The following is a 20126-nucleotide window of genomic DNA, read 5'->3' on the forward strand; positions in this document are numbered from 1 at the left end:
CGGGCCATGCTGTGGGGCGTCCCATATAAAGTGGAGGAAGATGGGCACAGATGTTAGCCCAGGGCCAGTCTTCCTCAGCAAAAACAGGATGATTGGCATGGATGTTAACTCAGGGCTGATCTTCCTCACACACACTAAATAAATAAATAAATAAATAAACAGATGAATAAATAAATATTAAAAAAAAAAAAGTAGTAAACCAAGTTTGCAGTTCTTCCAGATGTTGGCACATTTCATTAAACCATACCGAAAAATCGCATTTGTTACTATCAATTTCATTAGGCAAGTGTCGAGGTATCGGGAAACTGTCAGGTGTCAAAAAATTTAATATTTTGCTTGAAAGCTCAAATGTTACCGTCGGCAACAAATACTGTCAACCGTTTCCCTTGAAGTGACAGGCTCAATTTGTTCATTTTTGAGAAAATGTCTGCCAAATACCCAAGTCTGAATTACTATAGTTTGTCAGTTGTTTTTTTCAAGGAAAAATGGTGTTCCAACCTCTCACTCACTACGTGTGGGCTGTGCATACGTAACTTGCTTCCAATGAATACCGTATGGAAAAGGGAGGAAAAAAGAGTGACTTTATAGTGGAGAAACCTGACAAGGAGCCAGGGGACCAAGGTCAACATAAACAGTGACAAGTCACATGGATGGAATAGACCCCGATATGATGGGGTGAAAAGGGCACTTTACCTCTGGGGTCCTCCTCCTTAAAACCCATCACCCCAGTCCAACCATGAGAAAACCATCAGACACCCCAGTTGAGGGACATTCTACAAAATGCCTGTCCAGTCCTCAAAACTGTCAAGGTCATCAAAAACAGGAAAGTCTGAGAAACCGTCACGGTCCCAAGGAGCTTAAGGACTAAATGTCATGTGGGATCCTGAAACGGAAGAAGGGCGTTAGGAAAAACAAGGAATCCGAGTAAAGCGTGGACTTGGTTAAGAGTAACGTGTCGCTGTCGGTTCATTAGTTGTGACAAATATACCATGTTAGTGTACGATGCAGTAACAGGGGAAACCGGGTGTGGGAGAAGGCACTGCCTTCGCTGTGAACTGGAGTGTGTGTAGGAGTTAAGTAAGAGGGGAGGAAGGCGATCTCCAGCCAGAAGGAACAGCTCGTGCCAAGACCTGGGGTAGGAATGAGATGTTTGAAGTCAGAAGGAACACAAATGTGTTTGGAGTGCAGTGAGCAAGGGGGAGACCTGCGCTGATGTTAGGTTGGTCGGCAAAGGCTGAAAGATATAGGGTCTTGTGTCCAATGGCCTCTGAAGTGGCTTGGGGTTCGGGCCCATCTGGGAATGAATCTCAGTCCTGCTATTTACCCGCTGTGTGACTTTGAGTGGGCTACCTAACCTCTCTGGGTCTCAATTTCCCCCTCTGTAGAACGGGGGAAATATTAATATATTTTTCCTCCTAAGGTTGTTGATTGGTACATGCTAAGGCTCAAGAAATGCTGTTATTATCATGTATCTTGAGACGCACAGGAGTCGCAGAAGGAGCCTCAAGCATGCATGGCAACACCTGACTGGTCTCCTCACTTGCATTTTTATTTATGTATTTGGAATATGGGTAACGTTTTACAGGGGAGGAAACCGCCACTCAGGGACTAAAGCAGCCCTGGGGTCCATCCCCGGAGCTGCCATGCCGGAGCTGGGCTTTGGATTCGCGTACTCTGCGCCCAGAAACGCAGGAAGATCGGGGGGCAGGACTTCAGCCTCGCGCCTCCCAGCTTCAGGACCCCGGTCAGAGGAGAGAGGGCGGGGCGATCCAGGGGCCGGAAGTCGGTCTGCAGACTTACGAAAGCTTGACGGGCGTCCGTTACAGCCAATCAGCTGCGGGGAGGCGAGCCTGTTGGCCAATGGCGAGGCGGCATCCAGGTGCGGAGGGCCGGAGGCCTTCGGGCCTGGGCCGGGAAGGCTGCGGTGGGCGGGGCGTCACGAGCGGCGGGCGCGCTGACCAATGGGCGGTGAGATCCGCCTCCGGGGGCGGACACTAGCGGACGCGGTGACGTCATCGCAGGTCAGCACGTCGCAGGGGCCCAAGGAGGCGGCGGCGGCCAGCGCGGCGGAGGGACCGGTGAGCGGAGGGTGCGGAGCGGGCTCGGCCCTAGGCCGGCGGGTGAAGGGGACCCTGGGGGACGTGGGGCGACGTCTGCGGAGTCCTGGGATGACCGGGCCGGAGAAGGGGCTGGGCCGGGGCCTGCGGGGGGCGTGGCGGCCTCGGGGACGCTGCAGCAGGGACATTAGGGATTGGGGAGTCCTTGGAGGGGTCGCTGAAGGGGTCATCGGGGTCTGCCCTGGAGCTCGTGCGAGGGTTGGGGGCGAGAGACCGTGGAGGAGGCTCAGATGTGGCCCTTTGCGGGGGGGCCCTTTGTTTGGGGGTGGGGGAGACTGGGGTGGGGCCCTGATACCTGGAGGGGTGCCTTCGAGGTGGGGGCGGGGAGGGGAGGCAGGAGTGGGGAGGGGCTTGCAGGAGCTTGGAAGCCACTGTCCAGTTCCTGGGAATTCAGGGTGCGGGGAGAACACCGCTGAGGAGGGTCTTAAGAGACCGGCCGAGGTTGGGGGCGTGGGGGAGAGCGTCAGGACGAGGGGGTTGGAGGTCGCTGATGGGCAGGGAGATGGGAGCGTGCGGGACTGGAACTACTTAGGAAGCTGGGCAGGAGTCCCGGGGTCTGGGGGTGTGGAGACTGGGGGAGCTTGCAGGAATGTGTGGGGCCTCTGGATGAGCAGGTTGGGAGAAGGCAGAGACAGGCGGGGGCAGTGTGTGGGGAGCCAGAGGTAGTGCCTGGCGGGAGTTATGGGGGCGAAGGTGGCACAGTGGGGCTCACACCGACCTTTTGGGGGGCACGGTGTCTAAATGAGATGCCACGGGAAAGTGGCCGGCTCGCTAAACGCACGTGCCCCCTGAGGACAGTGGGCCTTCAGCGTGGAGTGATGTGAGACCTATCTTTGGCGAGCAGGTGGCTCCGTTTACCTAGGAGTAGTGGCATCTCATTCCTTCTTTCCTGTGTCTCTGTCTCCTCCAGGGTCACAGCGAGGGGACTCCCCGAGGTCCCGTCCCCAGGCTGCAGTGACTGGGCTTTCTCTGGAGCGGAAGGCGCTGGAAGGCAGACCGGCCACCATGTCCACATTCAGGCAGGAGGATGTGGAAGACCACTACGAGATGGGGGAGGAGCTGGGCAGGTGAGCAGGCCCCTCTGACGGGGCTCTGGGGCTGGGGGAGGCACTGCCGGGTTTTCTGGACAGTATCTCCCGTCCTGTCCTTTGTTCTGTTCTCCAAGATGGAATGAGTCAGGGGCGTGTGCTGGTGGAACGAGTTTGGGCTTTGGAATCAGACAGCCCCGGCCGTGAATTCCTGCTCTGACATCCTCTGTGCGTTTCCTTTGGGAAGAAACGTAACTGAGTGTCTTTGGCACCGAATGCGATGCCTGGCAAGTGGTGTGAGAGCAGTTGGGTTAGCAGTTTCTGTCTCTTTAATCCTCTCGTGTGGGAGGCATTTACGTCTCTGCAGCTCTTGAACACACGTTTCCAGGGAAGGCCTCCTGTCTGGGCCCCCACGCCTGCCGATTGTGAGCATTCTTGTGGGAAAAAACGGAGGTTTCCCATTCCAGCCGGGCAGCTGATTTCCTGCCTGGCCGGGCCTTGCCGCGTCCCCTGGGAACTCGCCTGCCTCAGACCAGCCAGGCACCATCCTTCTTTTTTTTTTTTTTCCAGAGCCTCAAACCTTATTTGGTGAGTTTGTTGCTGGCCGGCCTTCCTGATCTGCCTTGGCCGGCCCCATGATGTCACCAGAAAGGAATGTAAATAACTCAGCCCCGCCTCAGGCCTTTTCAGAGAGAGTGGCTCCTTTGGGATCCTGAAGTGCTTCCTTTAGGAATTTCCTCTGTTAGAAAGGTAGCCAATGCAGCCTCCACCTCCCGCCCCCCCCCCGCCCGAAGAAATCTCATACTTTATTGTTGAAAATGTGTTAGGACCTCCTACTGAGGGTAGTTTGGCAAAAATCAGCAAAATGTCACATGTATGTGACATTTACCCTTTAACCCATCGATTCCACTCCCAGGAATGAATTCAGTGGAAATACGTGCTACACGGATCAATGACCTAGGAACAGGAGTAGATGCTATAGGGATTTTATATGAGTGAAAGATGGGAAGCCTCTTTGGGCCATTACAGCAACACCACATCCGTTAATGGAATATTATGCAGCCGTTAAAAAGAGCCAGGCAACTCGTCTGATGTGGGCCACATAGGAAATTTATTGAAGTTTTCTAGATAAACTGAGGATGAGAGAAGGGAAGGGACTTGCCCAAGGGCACACAGACTGTAAGTGGCAAAGGAGGATTCAGACCTTGAGACAAAGCCCCCCTGGCTCCAGAGCCCAGGTGCGCTGGAATCAGGGGTGGGCACCTGGTTCCTGTCTGCCCGACAGCCAGCTCTGCCCTCGTATCCCGGGGTTGGGCCCATTTGATGTCCAGACGAAGACGAGCCCCTGACCTGAGTGTTGGGAAGAGAGTGTGTGCTCACGCCCAAAACATCGTCCTCTTTCGGGCGTGCGCTTTGCCCCTCTGAGGTTGGCCGCTGTGATCAGCTCTCGGTTTCAGAGGTGGGAACGAGCTGCAGTTCAGTGTCGAGCAGAGCTGTCTTTCCCGAGCCTAATTATCAACTGTCTTTGGGGAATTAGCTGCCGGAATCACCGTGGGGACAGACCTCGAGTAAAGCAGGGCCACCTTGTTTCGTCCCAGGGGTCACAGGGCTCAGTGAACTGGGAGCGAGTTTCTTTGTGTGTGTGTTCTCAATTCAAATTCGAATCGACACTCTCAGGAAATAAATTAATCCGTGGTGGCTGAGTCTGTGGGCTTCCACGTCGTGGAGTGGCGGCACGTCTGTATTAGTGAGCTCCCACTGTCAGAGCTCAGTGCCCCGGACGAGGGGCTTAAACAGCAGACGTGTATTCTTTCTCGGTGCTGCAGGCTGGAAATCCAAAATCTGGGTGTCGGCAGGGCAGGTTCCCTCTGAGGCCTCTCTCCTTGGCGTGTAGACGGCCGTCTCCCGGTGTCCTCACGTGGTCCCCCTCTGTGCGTGTCTGTGTCCTCCTCTCCTCCTCTTATAAGGACGCAGTCCTATTGGTTAGGACCCACCCTAATGACGTCTTTTAACTTAATCACCTCTTTAAAGACCTATCTCCAAACGCAGTCACATTCTGAGGTCCTGGGGGTTAGGGCTTCAACATACAGATTTTGGGGGGACCCAATTCAGCTCACAACAGCATCTTTTGACCTGTTCCCATGATCTCGGTCTTACTCATCTTTATGTGTGAGTTCAGCTTGGAATAAAGCTGGAGGAGAGCAGTCCTTGTGTTGGAAATTCAGGCCACACGTCCAGTGCCCAGCACGGCGTGGCGGACACTCGGCCTGTGATGTCGTTGCCGTCAGGGAGTCTTCGTGGGGTGGGGGGCGGGCCTGGAAGAATTCGCTTGGCTGATGTAGGCAGAGGGGCGGGGGGAGGCATTTCACGTGGGGGGAGTGTTAGCCCAGACTTGGAGGGGCAGGAGCATAGTGGACCTGGGGGCTGTTGTGGCAGATTGGGGAGTGGGGGGCAAGGCCTGAGCGGGAACACTTAGCCTTTCTCGTCTCACCTGTGTCCCTGGCTTTTAGGTTAGTGTTGGAGTTTCCTGTTGCTGCCGTAACAAACTACGACAGTTTAGTGGCTTAGAAGAGCACTCATTGCTTATCTGAAAGGTCTGGGGCTCAGGAGTCTAAAATGGATCCTCAGGGCTGGTCCTCCGGAGGCTCCAGGGAGAACCATCTCCTGCCTTTTCCAGCTTCTAGAGGCTGCGTCCTGGGCTCGGGGCCCCTTCCTCCATCTGCACAGCCCGCAGCGCAGCGTCTCCCGTCTCTCTCTGCCTCTGACCCTCCTCCTCCCTCTGATGGGGACCCTGTGGTGACACTGGGAATCCAGGGTCATCCCCCGTCTCAGGGGCCTTGACTTAATCCATCTGCAAAGTCCCCTGTGCCGTGTGAGGTGACGCATCCACAGGTCCCAGGATTTGGACGTGGACGTCTTTGGAGGGGCCATTATTTCATCTACCATGGTCAGTCATGATTTTGCACCTCCCACCTGCCCACCTCGAGCTTCACCCACCTCCTGACCCCCCGAGTGTGTGCAGAGCACACCCGTGGTGGCCCGCCCTGGGTGCTCCTCGTGTGGTGCTGGTGTGGGCGTGGCTTAGGTGCCTGCCAGCTGCGGGTGGTCCTGGGCTCCCAGGGAAGGTCCGCTTGCTGAGACGCATGTCTCAGGTCCCAGTCAGGTCGCTTGGCTTTTCTGGGAGCCCCGCTGGCGTGGCACAGGCGCCCCTCACTCGTCTGTCTCTGGTTCTGCCTGGCCTGTCTTCCCTCTGCCGCCACCAACTTCAGGGACCCCTCCTGTCCCCGAGGCCCGTCTCCACTGTTCCTTCCTCTACATGCTGTCCCCCGTTTCCCTGAGATGTCGCGTAGTCCCTTCTTGACGCTGGCGGTGCCCTGCTGGCGTTCCGTCCGGGGCACGCGCTTGCTCCCTGGGGATTGGCCCGTCCACTGACGTGTGCGTTCCCGTAACCTCTTGGTGCCGGCTCAGCGACCACCGCCTGTGGGCCGAATCCCACCCTAGCCACGTGGTGCGGCCCGCTCGTGGACCTGGAATGGGCTTTGACTGTTTTTAAGGGTTGTAAAAACATGCAGGAATTGTGACAGAGGCCACATGGCCCGTAAAGCTTGAAATATTTACTGTCTGGCCTTTTGCAGTCACCTCTTGAGTTACAGCAAGTTAACCTAAGCGAGTTCCTAGACAGCAAAGGAATTCGGACACTGGGCAGCTCCCTGGGGGGCAGTAAATAGACTTTCTCTCTCTCGGTAACGGCTGTCTTGAGATATAATTCACATACCGTACAGTTCTCTCATTCAAAGTGTACAACTTAATGCTCTTTAGTACATTCACAGAGTTGTGCAACCATCACCACTAGATAGTTCCAAAACATTTCCATAATCCCAAAAAGAAACCCCATCCCATCAGCAGTCACTCCCCATCCCCTCCCCAGCCCCTGACACCCATGAACCCACTTTCTGTCTGTGGACGTGCCTGTTCTGGACATTTCACATCAATGGAATCACACACTGTGTGTCCTTCTGTGTCTGGTTCTCTCCCTGAGCATCGTGTGTTCAAGGTCCATCCACGGTGTGGCTGTGTCGGGGTTTAACTCCTTTTCATGGCTGCGTAATGTTCCAGTGTGTGGATGGACCACACTGTGTTTATCCATCATCCATTGATGGACATTTGGGTTGTTTCCACCTTCGGGCTGTTGTGAATCATGTTGCTGTGAATGTCTGTGTACAAGTTGCTGTGTGGACACATTTTTCATTTCTCTGGGGTGGACACCCAGGAATGGAATTGCTGGGTCAGATGGAAACTCCATGTTTAACCTTTTTTTTTTTTTTTCTGAGGAAGACTGGCCCTGGGCTAACATCTGTGCCCATCTTCCTCCACTTTATATGGGACACCGCCACAGCATGGCCTGACAAGCAGTGCATCAGTGCGTGCCTGGGATCTGAACCCGGGCTGCTGGTGGCGGAGCACGTGCAGTTAACCACTACGCCATGGGGCCGGCCCCCATGTTTAACCTTCTGAGGAACCACCAGACTTTTCCACAGTGGCTGCCCCATTTTGCATTCCCACCAGCCGTTATGAGGGTTCTGATTTCTCCACATCCTCACTCTTCTCTCTTGTTTTGAAACTGAGTGTATTTCTTTCACCTTTCCTATTAAATAAGAAGCTCTTTTGAAGTCAATGGCTTTTTTTCTTTCTTCTTAGATTTTTAAAAATGACGAAATACGCTGTGAAAAGTTGAATCCGTATAGAATCATATCAAATAAAAAGTAAACTCCCTTCCCTGGCCCCATTCCCTCAGTCCCACTCCTCAGAGCTGTCTGTGGTTAACAGGTTGGCCTGTGGCCTTCAGACCTTTCTTCCTGCACAGACTCACGTAAATACATCTGTGCGTGTGGGTACAGCCTATACCTCTTCAAACAGAAAGATCTTCTGCGTGTCGTCCTGCAGCTCTTTCCCTGAGCGGGTCCTCAGGAATGGCTCTCCTTGTCAGCTCACGGAGAGTCGCCTCATTCTTTTTCATGACTGTGTAAGATTCCAGCGTTTCATGACTGTGTAAGATTCCGCTGGACCTACCGTGATGGATTCCAGCTCCCTTTTGATCAGCATCGAGCTGTTTCCATCCTTTTGCTGTTGTAGACGTGCCAGGTGGCCATTATATCATGGGCCTCTGCACTCACACAGGGACACCTTCAGGAACGTTCTCGGAGGTGGTGGGCATGGTGCGTCTGCACAGTGCCAGGAGCTGGGCCGGCGCTGCCCAAGAAGGCTGTGGTGGCCCGGGTCTCTCTGGCTGCCCCACTCACCTCCGCTCCCGTCCCCTCCCCTCCGCCCCGCAGCGGCCAGTTTGCGATCGTGCGGAAGTGCCGGCAGAAGGGCACGGGCAAGGAGTACGCGGCCAAGTTCATCAAGAAGCGCCGCCTGTCGTCCAGCCGGCGGGGCGTGAGCCGCGAGGAGATCGAGCGGGAGGTGAGCATCCTGCGGGAGATCCGGCACCCCAACATCATCACGCTGCACGACATCTTCGAGAACAGGACCGACGTCGTGCTCATCCTCGAGCTGGTCTCGGGCGGCGAGCTCTTCGACTTCCTGGCCGAGAAGGAGTCGCTGACGGAGGACGAGGCCACCCAGTTCCTCAAGCAGATCCTGGATGGCGTCCACTACCTGCACTCGAAGCGCATCGCCCACTTCGACCTCAAGGTGAGCCCCGCGGGCCTCAGGATGGAGTGGGGCCCCCTGGGGTGCCGGAGCCCGGCCGGGGCGGGTGAGGACGGGACCGGGAGGAGGGGGTCCGGCTCTCACAGGCCCGGAATGCACACCCCCGACCCTCGCTGCCCAGGGGGCCGGGGAGACGCACCGGCTCAGGCCTGGACTCGTGGGGTGGGGTCAGCCGAGGGGGAGAATGGGGGCGCTGTTCCCGGGACGCCGGGCCGGCAGGAGCCGCAGAGCCCTGCTCCCAGCACCCCGCTTCCCCCCCGCCGCCAGCCGGAGAACATCATGCTTCTGGACAAGAATGTGCCGAACCCACGGATCAAGCTCATCGACTTCGGCATCGCCCACAAGATTGAAGCGGGGAACGAGTTCAAGAACATCTTCGGCACCCCGGAGTTCGTGGGTGAGCCCGCGGGGGCGTCGGGGGCGCGCTGGGGAGGGCGTTGGAGGACTTCCGACTGGCCCTGGCCGCCTGGCCCGCCGCCCGCGGGCTCCCCGTCCCATCCCCGGTGTCGGGTCCGCGGGAGCTCAGGGCCTCGGCTTGGTGCTTCCGTCCCGCTTTCCCGCCCGAGAGCTGGCCCTGCCCGCGAGTGCCTGCCCTCCCTCGGGGACCAGTCACCTGCGGCGGGGCTGTGCCGCCCCGAGGCCGCGTCCCCAGTGCCGCCGTAGACGCTCCAGCGCCTGACCCTGCTCCTTCTGTCCCCCGTCCCCGCAGCTCCCGAGATCGTCAACTATGAGCCCCTGGGTCTGGAGGCGGACATGTGGTGAGTGCAGGGCAGCGTGGGGGCCCCGCACGCCCGGGACGCGGCATCCTGCTCCTCGGGGGACCCCCCCGCCTGCCCTCGTGGTCTTGGTGCCGTGGGGCGTGGGCAGGACGGGCTGTAGCCTTAGAACAGGGGTCGGCAAATTACGGCCCACGGGTCAGAGCAGGCCCGTGAGCTAGGGATGGTTTCTCGTTTTTAAAGGGTTGTTCAAAACAAAACAGGTGAATGTGTGACAGACGGTTGATGGCCCACAAAGCCTGAAATATTCGCTGTCTGACCCTCTTTAGAAAGAGTTTGCCAGCCCCGCCTGTGAGCACAGAGGGCCCCACGTCTGCGTGGTCTGTGGGCCGTAATGCTCTGTCTGCCCCGCCCCCAGCCCTTTGAGCCTTGCCAGGCAGGTGCGGCCAGGGCCGCTCAAGTTTCTAGTCCCAGGTCCACCCGAGCGGGTGGGAGGAAGGGACTTGGCCCGAGGCCCTGCAGCCCCGTGCTGCCCACTTGGCCCGCAAGCTGGGCTCTGGCCCCCGCCATTTAGAGACTCTGGGGGTCGGGGTGCTGCGCCCCCTTGGCCGAGCTGATCCTCGTCTCTTCTAATGTGTTCTCTCCAGGAGCATCGGCGTCATCACGTACATCCTGTGAGTACCTGCTCCGCTCCCTGCCGCCCCTCTGGGCCCTCGGGGTCGGGGAGGGTTCCGTGCGGGGACAGCAACCAGAGCACAGGGGCATCTGTCTGCTTCACGCGGGACCCATGTTGTGTCTCTCTGACCCATCGCAGTGCTCAGTGAACTCTGGAGGGACGAGTGGGTGAATGAGGGGATGAATGAGTTTGTGCAGGAGAGAAAGGTGTGGTTCCTGTCTCAGGGGCTTCTGGAGAGTTCAGAAGGCCCGGCCCCCTCCCGGGTGAGACAGTGTGTCCTCCCTCCCCCTCGTCCGCTGGCCAGCAGCTCGGCCCCTCTGTGCGAAAAAGATCTGACCCCGAGGTCACGTTCTCAGATGGCACCGAGTGGGCTATCCCTTCCTGTTGAATGGGCGGGGCCCTCAGACCTGCAGGTTTCAGGAATGGGTTTTTAAAACAGTTTTAGTGTTGTTTTGGGGGATCGGTTTAGACCTGCATGAGAGTTGGAGGAACAGTCCGGAGGCCCCGTGCCCTCTGACTCAGCTTCCCCCACGCTAACGTCTGATGCCAACAGCGTTCGTCCACCGAGGGTTAACCTGGGGCACACCAGCCAGCAGAGGGCCGGGGTCGCTCAGATTCCACCGGTGTCCCACTGGGGTCCTCTTTCTGGTGCCAGGCCCCGTCCAGGCTCGCTCACGTGAGTGAAGCTCCGACACCAGCTGGTGTCCTGCGTTTAGCTCAGTTCTGGCACCATCTGCCCGGAGTTAGCGCAGACCCCAAAGGGGGAGGGCTCAGCCCCTCAGGACGGCCCCGCTTCAGGTGCCAATCGCAAGTCCAGGTCGCCACCTGTGCTTCTGACCCACCAGCTATAGATTGGAGGTTCCCACGACCCCTCCTCAGGTGGGGTGATTCTCTAGAGTAGCTCGAAGATCTCAGGAAAACAGTTGGCTTACGAGCCAGTTTATCACAGAGAATAAGATAGGGGAGTCAGATGAACAGCGGAGGAAGAGGCACGTAGGGTGACATCTGAGAGGGTCCCGAGCACAGGAGCTTCTGTCCCTGTGGAGTTGGGGGCGCGCCACCCTCCCAATGTGGCTGTGTTCAGCCCAGAACCCCACTCTCCGTCACGTAGCACCATTGATTAAATCCTTGGCCACTGGTGATTAACTCGACCCCAGCCCCTCCCTTCCTTGGAGATCAGAGGTCAGGAGTGAGGCTGAGCGCTCCATCCCTCTAGTCCCATGGCTGGTTCCTCAGGCCACCAGCCGTATCCTTAGGGCTTTCCAGAAGTCACCTGATTCACATAAACTCAGGTGTGGCTGGAAGGAGCTTGTTATGAATAAAAAAAGACACTCCCGGCACCTTTGTCAGCCTGGAGCTGTTTCAGAATCCAGGACAAACATGGAATATTATGGCAAAGACGCTCCCACTTTCTGAGCTCCTATCGCTTAGGAAATTACAAGGGTTTGGGAGCCATGTGCCCGAGGACGGGACGAAGACCCAGTATATGCTTCTCCCCATGAGTCACGGGTCCCCGCCCAGAGCCCCCAGGGCTGTGGTGTGGCCGCCTCGGTGCAGCGTATCACCCGATGCCATCATGGGGAGTGGGCGCCCCGACCGTGCGCCGCGGTGGCATCAGCCAGGAGTCCCCCTGGAAAGTTCCCAGTTTGCCCCCCAGAATCAGTGAACGTTTTGGGGGAGACCCAAATGCTCTGAGACTGTGAGTCTACGTAGATAGTTGAGATTCCGCAGAGACTGGCCCACTCGTTTCGGCGCGTCTGGCTGGGCCATGACTTCCTGCTGCCTCCTGGTTGGCGGCCAGGACGTGGATGGGGGGCTCCAGGGGAATGCGGGTGCGTGGGTGGCCCGGCCCCGCCCGCCTCCTCTGCGTCTGCCCCCTCCGTGGCGGAGTTGGGGGGTCCCCCGGCCGCGGCCTGGTGGAGTGAGCGCAGGGCCCTGAGCCCCTGTCCCCTTCCAGCCTGAGCGGCGCGTCCCCGTTCCTGGGCGAGACCAAGCAGGAGACGCTGACCAACATCTCGGCCGTGAACTACGACTTCGACGAGGAGTACTTCAGCAACACCAGCGAGCTAGCCAAGGACTTCATCCGCCGCCTCCTGGTCAAAGACCCCAAGTAGGGGCGCTGGGCCGCGGGGCTCGGGGGTGGCCTGGGGGCCGAGGACACGTCCCTGCAAGCCGCCGCCTCCCTGCCACTGGGAATCAGGCACGGCTTCCCTGTGGGCTGGAGACAGCAGTGGGTGACTTCCGTTGGCCCACTCCGGTCTTAAGAAGCTTTTAATGTGTTGTCAATCTTTAAAATGGGAGGTGTCACATAAAATTCTAGATAGCTATTTTACTTTTTCTAGAAAAAAATCTACAACTCCTGCAACACGGAGCCCTCATTCATGGGGAGGTGCCCCCGCTGGCTGCCGTCTTCCCCCGGCGAGCGCCACCCATTCCTGTCGCCCACCCAGCCCCTCCCGTGGGTGCCTGAGTTTGCGAGACCCCAGCATTAGGTCTCGACCCCGTTCACAGAACCCCTCAGAGAACACGGAGGCCCCACAGGCCCCTTGCTGTGCTCCTCCTGGGTGGCTCAGGAGAGTGGGTGCTCTCTGCATGTGGTTTCAGGGTGGTTTCAGGGACTTGTCCCTGGGCTGAGGGTGACTTAGGGGCTTGGGGCTCCCCAGGGGCAGGGGTCTGTGAGTTGGCCTTAGGCGGGGGCTGAGAGCAGAGCTGTTGCGGGGAGAGCCTGGAACAGCCCTTCCCTGCTCTCTGCCTGGCTCTTCCCGCCAGCCTCGGGGGAGGACGGTGCTGCTGGCGCACGTGTGACTAACCACGGCGGGGGCTCTTGCAGGAGGAGAATGACCATCGCCCAGAGCCTGGAGCATTCCTGGATCAAGGTAAGGTCGGGGCTGCTCCCACTGAAGGATGGCAGGTGTGACAAGCCTTCAGCGTCTGGGGAGGGTCCCCAGGGGAGTGGGCCTGGATGGCGGGGGACTGGAGTCCATGGCCCCTCTGTGAAACTTCTAGAAAGGGCTCACCTATAGGCCAGGGTCAGGGTTGGCAACCTTCTCCTATAAAGGGCCAGAGAGTTGGCGTTTTTGGCTCTGTGGTCTCTGGCGCTAGTCAGCTCTGCCATTGTAGCAGAAAGCGCCACGCACCATAGGTACTCGAATGGGCACCGCTGTGTGCCAATAAAACTTTATTTATAAAAGCAAGTGGAGGGCCGGACGTGGCCATCAGTGGGCCTCCGCCTCCTGGCCCCCGCACCAGGCCGTGCTCCCCCTGCCCCGCAGGCGATCCGGCGTCGGAACGTGCGGCGGGAGGACAGCGGCAGGAAGCCGGAGCGGCGGCGCCTGAAGACGGCCCGCCTCAAGGAGTACACCATCAAGTCGCACTCGAGCATGCCCCCCAACAACACCTACATCAACTTCGAGCGCTTCTCCAAGGTGCTGGAGGAGGTGGCGGCGGCCGAGGAGGGCCTGCGGGGGCTGGAGCACAGCCGGCGCCTCTTCCACGAGGACATCGAGGCGCTGACGGCCATCTACGAGGAGAAGGAGGCCTGGTACCGGGAGGAGCACGAGAGCATCGGCCAGGACCTGCGGCGGCTGCGGCAGGAACTGCACAAGACCGAGGCGCTGCGGCGGCAGGCCCAGGAGGAGGCCAAGGGCGCGCTGCTGGGGGCCAGCGGGCTCAAGCGCCGCTTCAGCCGCCTCGAGAACCGCTACGAGGCCCTGGCCAAGCAGCTGGCCTCCGAGATGCGCTTCGTGCAGGACCTGGTGCGGGCCATCGAGCAGGAGAAGCTGCAGGGCGTGGAGTGCAGCCTCCGCTAGGGGCCCGGCCCCTCTGTCACCCCGGCCCCGCCCTGGGGAGCCCCCGGCTGGGGCCGAGGCGGGAGGAGTGCGGGGCTGGGGTGTGATCCGCGGGGACCAGGGATTCCCGGCCCAGGGTGGGCGTGGCCCGGCTCTGCCCCGGGAAGACGGGCTGCCCGGGCCGCCGCCTCTGCACAGCTCGCCCGCCCCGCCCAGCCCCTCTCTCCTGCACCAGCGGCGCCTCGGGAACTCGGAGACCTCTGCCGGGGGTCGGGACCACCAAGACAGAACCAGCCACAGTGGACACAGGCCGCACGCCCGGCGGGGCGGCGGGGCGGCAGCCGTCGAGTCCAGGGCCTGGCTCAGCAAGGAGCGCATGGAGCCCTGGGTGCGGGGGTTGTGAGTGCCCCGGGCACACCCCGGGCTCGGAATTGGAGGGGCCTCTGCCGCACACCCCGCACCCCGTCTTCCAGAGGCGGGAGGCGGCTCCCCCAGCGTCGGCGGTGGAGGTGCCCCGTGAGCCCGGCTCTCCGATCCCCCACGCCCTTGCTGTGCCGCAGCCTGGGGTTGGGCGCCAGGGCCGGAGCTGAGGAGGTGACCCAGCTCAAGGACGCGTGGGTCTGCAGGCGGCGCTGGGGGGAGCGTGGCTGGGCCCGGTGCCCGGATGCAGTAAAGGCGACAGCCGTGAAATCTGAGGCCCTGCTTTCTCCCTGAGGCCTGGGGAGCCCCCCGGGCGCTGGGGGAGGCAGGCCCGCCGACGGGGGGCCGGGGGAAGGGGATCAAGAGCCAGCTCTGCCCTGAGGCGCCAGAGCCACCAATGGGGATCCCATCCTTGCCCCGGCCCTTCTCCACTGCCGCCTTGTGAACCGTCAGGTGCAGGCCGGCCCCCTTGAGTGGGCTGCGTGCCGTAGTCGCCTTCAAAATGCCCTGCAAGGGCCCGTGGGCACAGCGTCCCCTTCCCCAGAGAGCCCCAGGGCCCCCCGAGGCTCCGTGCCACCCCATTTGACCCCTCTGCTGGTGTTTCCCAGGTGCCCCTGGCTGGGAACCCCCACGCGGTGGGCCTTCGGGGAACCCGCGGGGGACCAGAGCGGGTTGGGGGGCTGCGGCGGCAGTGCCGCTCTGTGCCACTAGGTGCCACCCTGGAGCAGGGTCTGGGCCCCAGAGACGGTGGCCTGAGGTCCAGGCTTCCGTGAACTGTGCTCCCCGCCGTGGCCGCTCTGAGCCAAGTTCTCTGCTGTGGGTCGTGTTAACCAAGGGGCACCTGTGCGGCCCCCCTGAACCCGAGAGGGGTTCCCAGGACAGAGGCCAGCCAGCCGCATGCAGGGAGGAGCCGGGGAGGCAGGCTGGTGCCCCAGCTGCGGCCGCTGGCCGGGGCTCAGGACGCCTGGTGCGCAGGCTGGTCCCCGGGGCGGGTGGGACCCGTGTGCGCCCTCCAGGAGCCCTGTCGTGTCATGTGTGCCCGCTGTCAGTCCAAGGGAATAACGCCCCACCGCCCTGATGTCCAGCTGTGTCCCTGCTCAGGCCTGGCAGGGCCCCCAGCCGTGGTGGTCACCCGGCGCCTCGGCCTCTCTAGGCGCTCGTGTCTTTCTCTGTCCATTGCCTGTGCCCGTGCTCCTCAGGGGGAAGAGGACAAACCTCTGGTGTGACCTCAGAGGCTGCTCCGATCTTGGGGCTCAGCTGGACTCGGGTTCTTTTCGTTGCAATGAGATAGAAGCTTCCGGGCAGCCAGAATGGGCCCAGAGGGGTCTCCTGTCCCTTCGTGCATCCCGAGATGCTGCCTGGCTTCGGGCCCCGCCTGGAGGTGACGTCCTGCTCCTGCTGCCACCTGTACAGCCTCGGGGTCTGCAGTGTGGCCCCACAGAGGGCCCTTCTGCCCTCCCTTCCTTCCCAGGAGCCGCGTTCTGAGCCTTCAGTGGCCCGCTCATCTTTCTGTTACCTCGTTCCGGACACTGAGGGGCACGTTTCTGTCTTTGTTTTGTTTTTAACTTAATTTTGAAAAAATTGAGATACAACTCATGATATGATTCATCCTTTTTTATCTTTCTCTTTTTCTGGTCAGTAATTTCCACTTTTAAAATTTCAATGAATTTCAGCTCATTGGCCGGTCAGACCTTCTCAGGTTTCCGTGCTGGGTCTGTGACTGTCCTTTTGTGGCCCGGGCCAGCCCGTCCATGGTGTCTGGTGTTTAGGTCCCTTAGGGCTTAAAGACATGACTCTGAGCAGCAAATTCCCAGACGTCACTTTGGGAAGCACAGCCGGCCCGTGGCGGGTCGGGGCGCCCCAATGCGTGTAATTTGCGTGACTTGCATAGACCCCAGTCTGTGGTGCCGTCTGCCTCCCGTGGAAAAGGAGGAACTTCGTGCAGTGCCCGAGGGTCTCCAGACTCCAGGGGGGTAGCCGAAGGCTCCCTGGGGGTCCCCAGGGGGCCAGGAAACAGCATCCATCCAGCCAAAGTTCGTCTAGTCTGGGCACTGCATCAGATGGGGGTGGAGACGGGGCCTCACCCATCCAGCCTTTCTGGTTAAGACTGGGTGGAAACCGAAATTCACTCTGGACTCACCGACCCCGTCATTATCCAGAGCACCTCCACCCTGCGGGGCCGATTCCCCCGCGTCTGTGCGGGGGGTACCAGGCAGGCGTCCTTGCTTTGGGGACGATCTCTGCCCCACCCCTCCTGACCTGGCTTCTCTTGGGCGGCTCAGCTCTGTGCAGCCTCGGTTTCCTCAGTTTGTCGTTTAAGGACACGGAACCACGCGGGGGCCGCAAAGCAGCTGACCAGGGTGTCCTGCCCACGCGAGCACTTAGCAAACAGCACTGTCCCCTTGCAGAGCCCACGGGGCTGATACGCTGTTGCTTATCCTGCCTGTGGCAGGCAGACCCCGAAACAGCCCCCAAGGGTCCCGGCTCTGGCTCTTCATGCTCTTGAGAGTGGGCCGGCCTGGCGGCCGTTCTAACCAACAGAACACTAGAGGTGGTGGAGGTCACTTCCGTGATCAGGCCGTGTAAGTGTGACTTCCGTCCTGCTGGCACACTCTCTCCCTTGCTGGCTCTGAAGCAAGCCGCCACATTGGAGAGGTCTGCATGGCAAGGAACAGCCAGCAAGGAATGAAGCCCACCAGCCACGTAGGTGGTCTTAGAAGCTGATCCTTCCCCAGTCGAGCCTTCAGATAAAACCCAACCCTGGCTTGGATTGCAGCCTCCTGAGAGACCCTATGCAGAGGCCCCAGGTAAGCCGTGCCCAGACTCCCAACCCATAGACACTGAGACAAGGTGTGTGTGGTTTTGAGCTGCTAAGTTTGTGATGCTTTGTTACACAGCAGTAGCTGACTGATGCAGAGTGGATCATTCAGCAAGTCTGCAGAGTGGGGGCTCCCTGCCCTCTGGTTTTTCCTTCTTCAAAATGGGAATGTCTTCTGCCCTGCTTCTGAAGGTGGGCTGGAGGCAGGAACTGGGGGGGCCATGAATTCCATTCCCCCAGTAGCGGGAGTTGGGCCAGACCTGCCTGTGGGCTGGTTTAGTATTTGCCTGCAGTGCAGGTGTGTGAGGCTCATTGGAAGGAAGGGGTTTAAAGCTTCCGTTCGTTTATGAAGCAAAGCTCGTGCACAGGATGCCAAGCGAGGGCGGCCGGGGGTCCGCTGCTGGCCCTGCCCCTAAACCGCAGAATGGCCTCGGGCAGGCAACCCTCTCCTGACCCCGATGTTCCCAACTGCAAAATGGTGGTGATTCCTCCCTGCCCATCGGAGGTGCTGTGAGGATTAGGTGGGAGCTTGTAGAGGGGTTTACGGTGGTACAGTGCTGAGTTACTGTTAGAGCTAGAGCTGGAGTCTCTGAGCTGGACGGGACCACCGAGGCTGGTGTCCCGGGGTGGGTCAGGGTCTGCAAACGTACGTACATCCTCAGACACCAGCTGCAGAGAAAGACGGTGGGGAGGGGCGCACAGTGATCATGATGGGGACTCTGGAGCCGCACTGCCCGGCTCCAGAACCCCGGCTCTGTGACTCTGGGCACGTTATCTTACCTCTCAGTGCCTCAGTGTCCCCATCTGTAAAGTGGGAATAATAGAGTCATCCTCATGGGTTGGTTTTGAGGATGGAATGGATTAAGATTCTAAAGTGCTTGAAACCACGCCAGTTACAGTAGCCAAAAGGTGGGAACAATCCCAGTGTCCATGGACGGATGATGGATACACACAATGTGGTCCATCCACCCAATGGAATATTACTCAGCCTTGAAAAGGAAGGAAATTCTGACACCTGCTACTATATGGATGGACCTTGAGGACATGACTCTCAGTGAAATGTCACAAAAAGACAACTACTGTCATTCCAACCTGGGCCCAGAAGAATGGCTCTGGAACGAAGGGTATAGAACAAAAGGGCCGCCTGCCATCAGCGAGATAGTGACCAGAGAATACACAATCAACGTTCACAAGCGCATCCACGGAGTGGGCTTCAAGAAGCCTGCCCTGTGGGCTCTGAGAGAGGTTCAGAAATCTGCCATGAAGGAGGTGGGAGCTCCAGACGTGTGCATCGACTTCAGGCTCAGCAAAGCTGCCCGGCCGAAGAAGTGAGGACCGTCCGTACGTCCAGAAAACGTAGCGAGGCTGGAGATTCACCAGACAAGCGATCCACATTGGCTACCTGTGTGCCCGTCACCACTTGCAGAAATCTACAGGCAGTGTGGAGGAAGACTAACGGCTGGTTGTCAAATAAAATTATAAAACCCAAAAAAGGCAGCGCGCTTGGCGTCCCCCGGCTCTGTCTCTTGCTTCAACAGTGTTTGGACGGAACAGACCCAGGGACGCCCCCTTCTTCCAGCCTCCGACCACCCTCCAACCTCTCTTCCAGTTGTAGCCTTCGGACCAGCTCAGCCATCCTCTACCTCCGGCGGGACCAACCAACACCGATTTTTTGAGCTCAGCTCCTTACTGCCGTCAAGCATGAGCTCCCAGATTCATCAGAATTATTCTACCGAAGTGCAGGCTGCGGTCAACCGCCTGGTCAACATGTATCTGCAGGCCCCGTACACCTGCCTCTCTCTGGGCTTCTATTTCGACCGCGACGATGTGGCTCTGGAGGGCGTGTGCCACTTCTTCCGCGAGTTGGCGGAGGAGAAGCGTGAGGGCGCCGAGCGTCTCTTGAAGGTGCAAAAGAGGGCCGCGCCCTCTTCCAGGACTTGCAGAGGCCATCCCAGGATGAGTGGGGCAACACCCTGGAGGCTGTGGAAGCTGCCACGGCCCTGGAGAAGCATCGGAACAAGGCCCTCTCGGATCTGCATGCTCTGGGTTCTGCCCACTCAGACCCCCATCTCTGTGACCTCCTGGAGAACCGCTTCCTAGAGGAGGAAGTGAAACTCATCAAGAAGATGGGCGACCACCTGACCAACATTCACAGGCTCGCTGGCCCCCAGGCTGGGCTGGGCGAGTATCTCTTAGAAAGGCTCACCCTCAAGCATGACTAGGAGCCTCCGCAGTCCAGCAGCCTTTGAGGGGCCCCTCTGGCAGCCCCCTGGTGTCAGAGCTTCTCCCTGCAGCCGCTAGGTCACTTTTTAAGCACCCTGGATCCCTCTCCCAAGCTGTGGACCAAATGGAAACAAGAAAGCTTTTTGCAGCAAAAAAAAAAAAAAAGCAAAAAAATAAAAGACAAATACTGTATGTTCATCCATCAACAGATGATGGATAAACACAATGTGTCCATCCACACACTGGAATATTACTCTGCCTTGAAAAGGAAGGAGATTCTGACACCTGCTCCAACGTGGATGGACCTTGAGGACATGACGCTCAGTGACATGAGCCAGACACAGAAGGACAGACACTGTGTGATCCCCTCACAGGAGGCCCCTAGAGGAGTCACATCCACAGAGACAGAAAGTGGATGGTGGGGCCAGGGGCTGGGGGAGGGGATGGGGCCAGTGTTTCATGGGGACAGAGTCTCAGTTTGGGGAGATGGAAAGTTCTGGAGACAGATGGTGGGGATGGTTGCACGACAATGTGAGTGTGCTTCCTGTCGCTGAGCTGTGCCCTTGAAAATGGTTAAGATGGTAAATTTTACATTTTGTTTATTTCACCACACACACAAAAAGCAGCT

At 58.9% G+C, this 20126-nt stretch overlaps 1 protein-coding gene and 1 pseudogene across 1 annotated transcript; both read left to right on the forward strand.

The window, feature by feature from the left end:
- The first annotated feature begins 2007 nt into the window (after positions 1-2007).
- On the forward strand, positions 2008-16053 carry DAPK3 (death associated protein kinase 3). The gene is made up of 9 exons (XM_087425732.1): positions 2008-2078; positions 3028-3184; positions 8479-8839; positions 9125-9254; positions 9567-9615; positions 10221-10247; positions 12207-12359; positions 13080-13125; positions 13522-16053. Exons 2-9 carry the CDS (start codon positions 3123-3125, stop codon positions 14056-14058), a joined length of 1365 nt encoding a protein of 454 aa, XP_087281858.1. The 5' UTR covers positions 2008-2078; positions 3028-3122; the 3' UTR covers positions 14059-16053.
- A 147-nt stretch (positions 16054-16200) lies between these two features.
- LOC147912196 (ferritin light chain pseudogene) lies at positions 16201-19935 on the forward strand (annotated as a pseudogene).
- Positions 19936-20126: the final 191 nt, after the last annotated feature.

The sequence above is a fragment of the Ceratotherium simum genome, chromosome 39 (genome assembly GCF_057802395.1).
Source record: "Ceratotherium simum simum isolate JZ-2026a chromosome 39, ASM5780239v1, whole genome shotgun sequence".
Classification (NCBI taxonomy): Eukaryota; Metazoa; Chordata; class Mammalia; order Perissodactyla; family Rhinocerotidae; genus Ceratotherium; species Ceratotherium simum.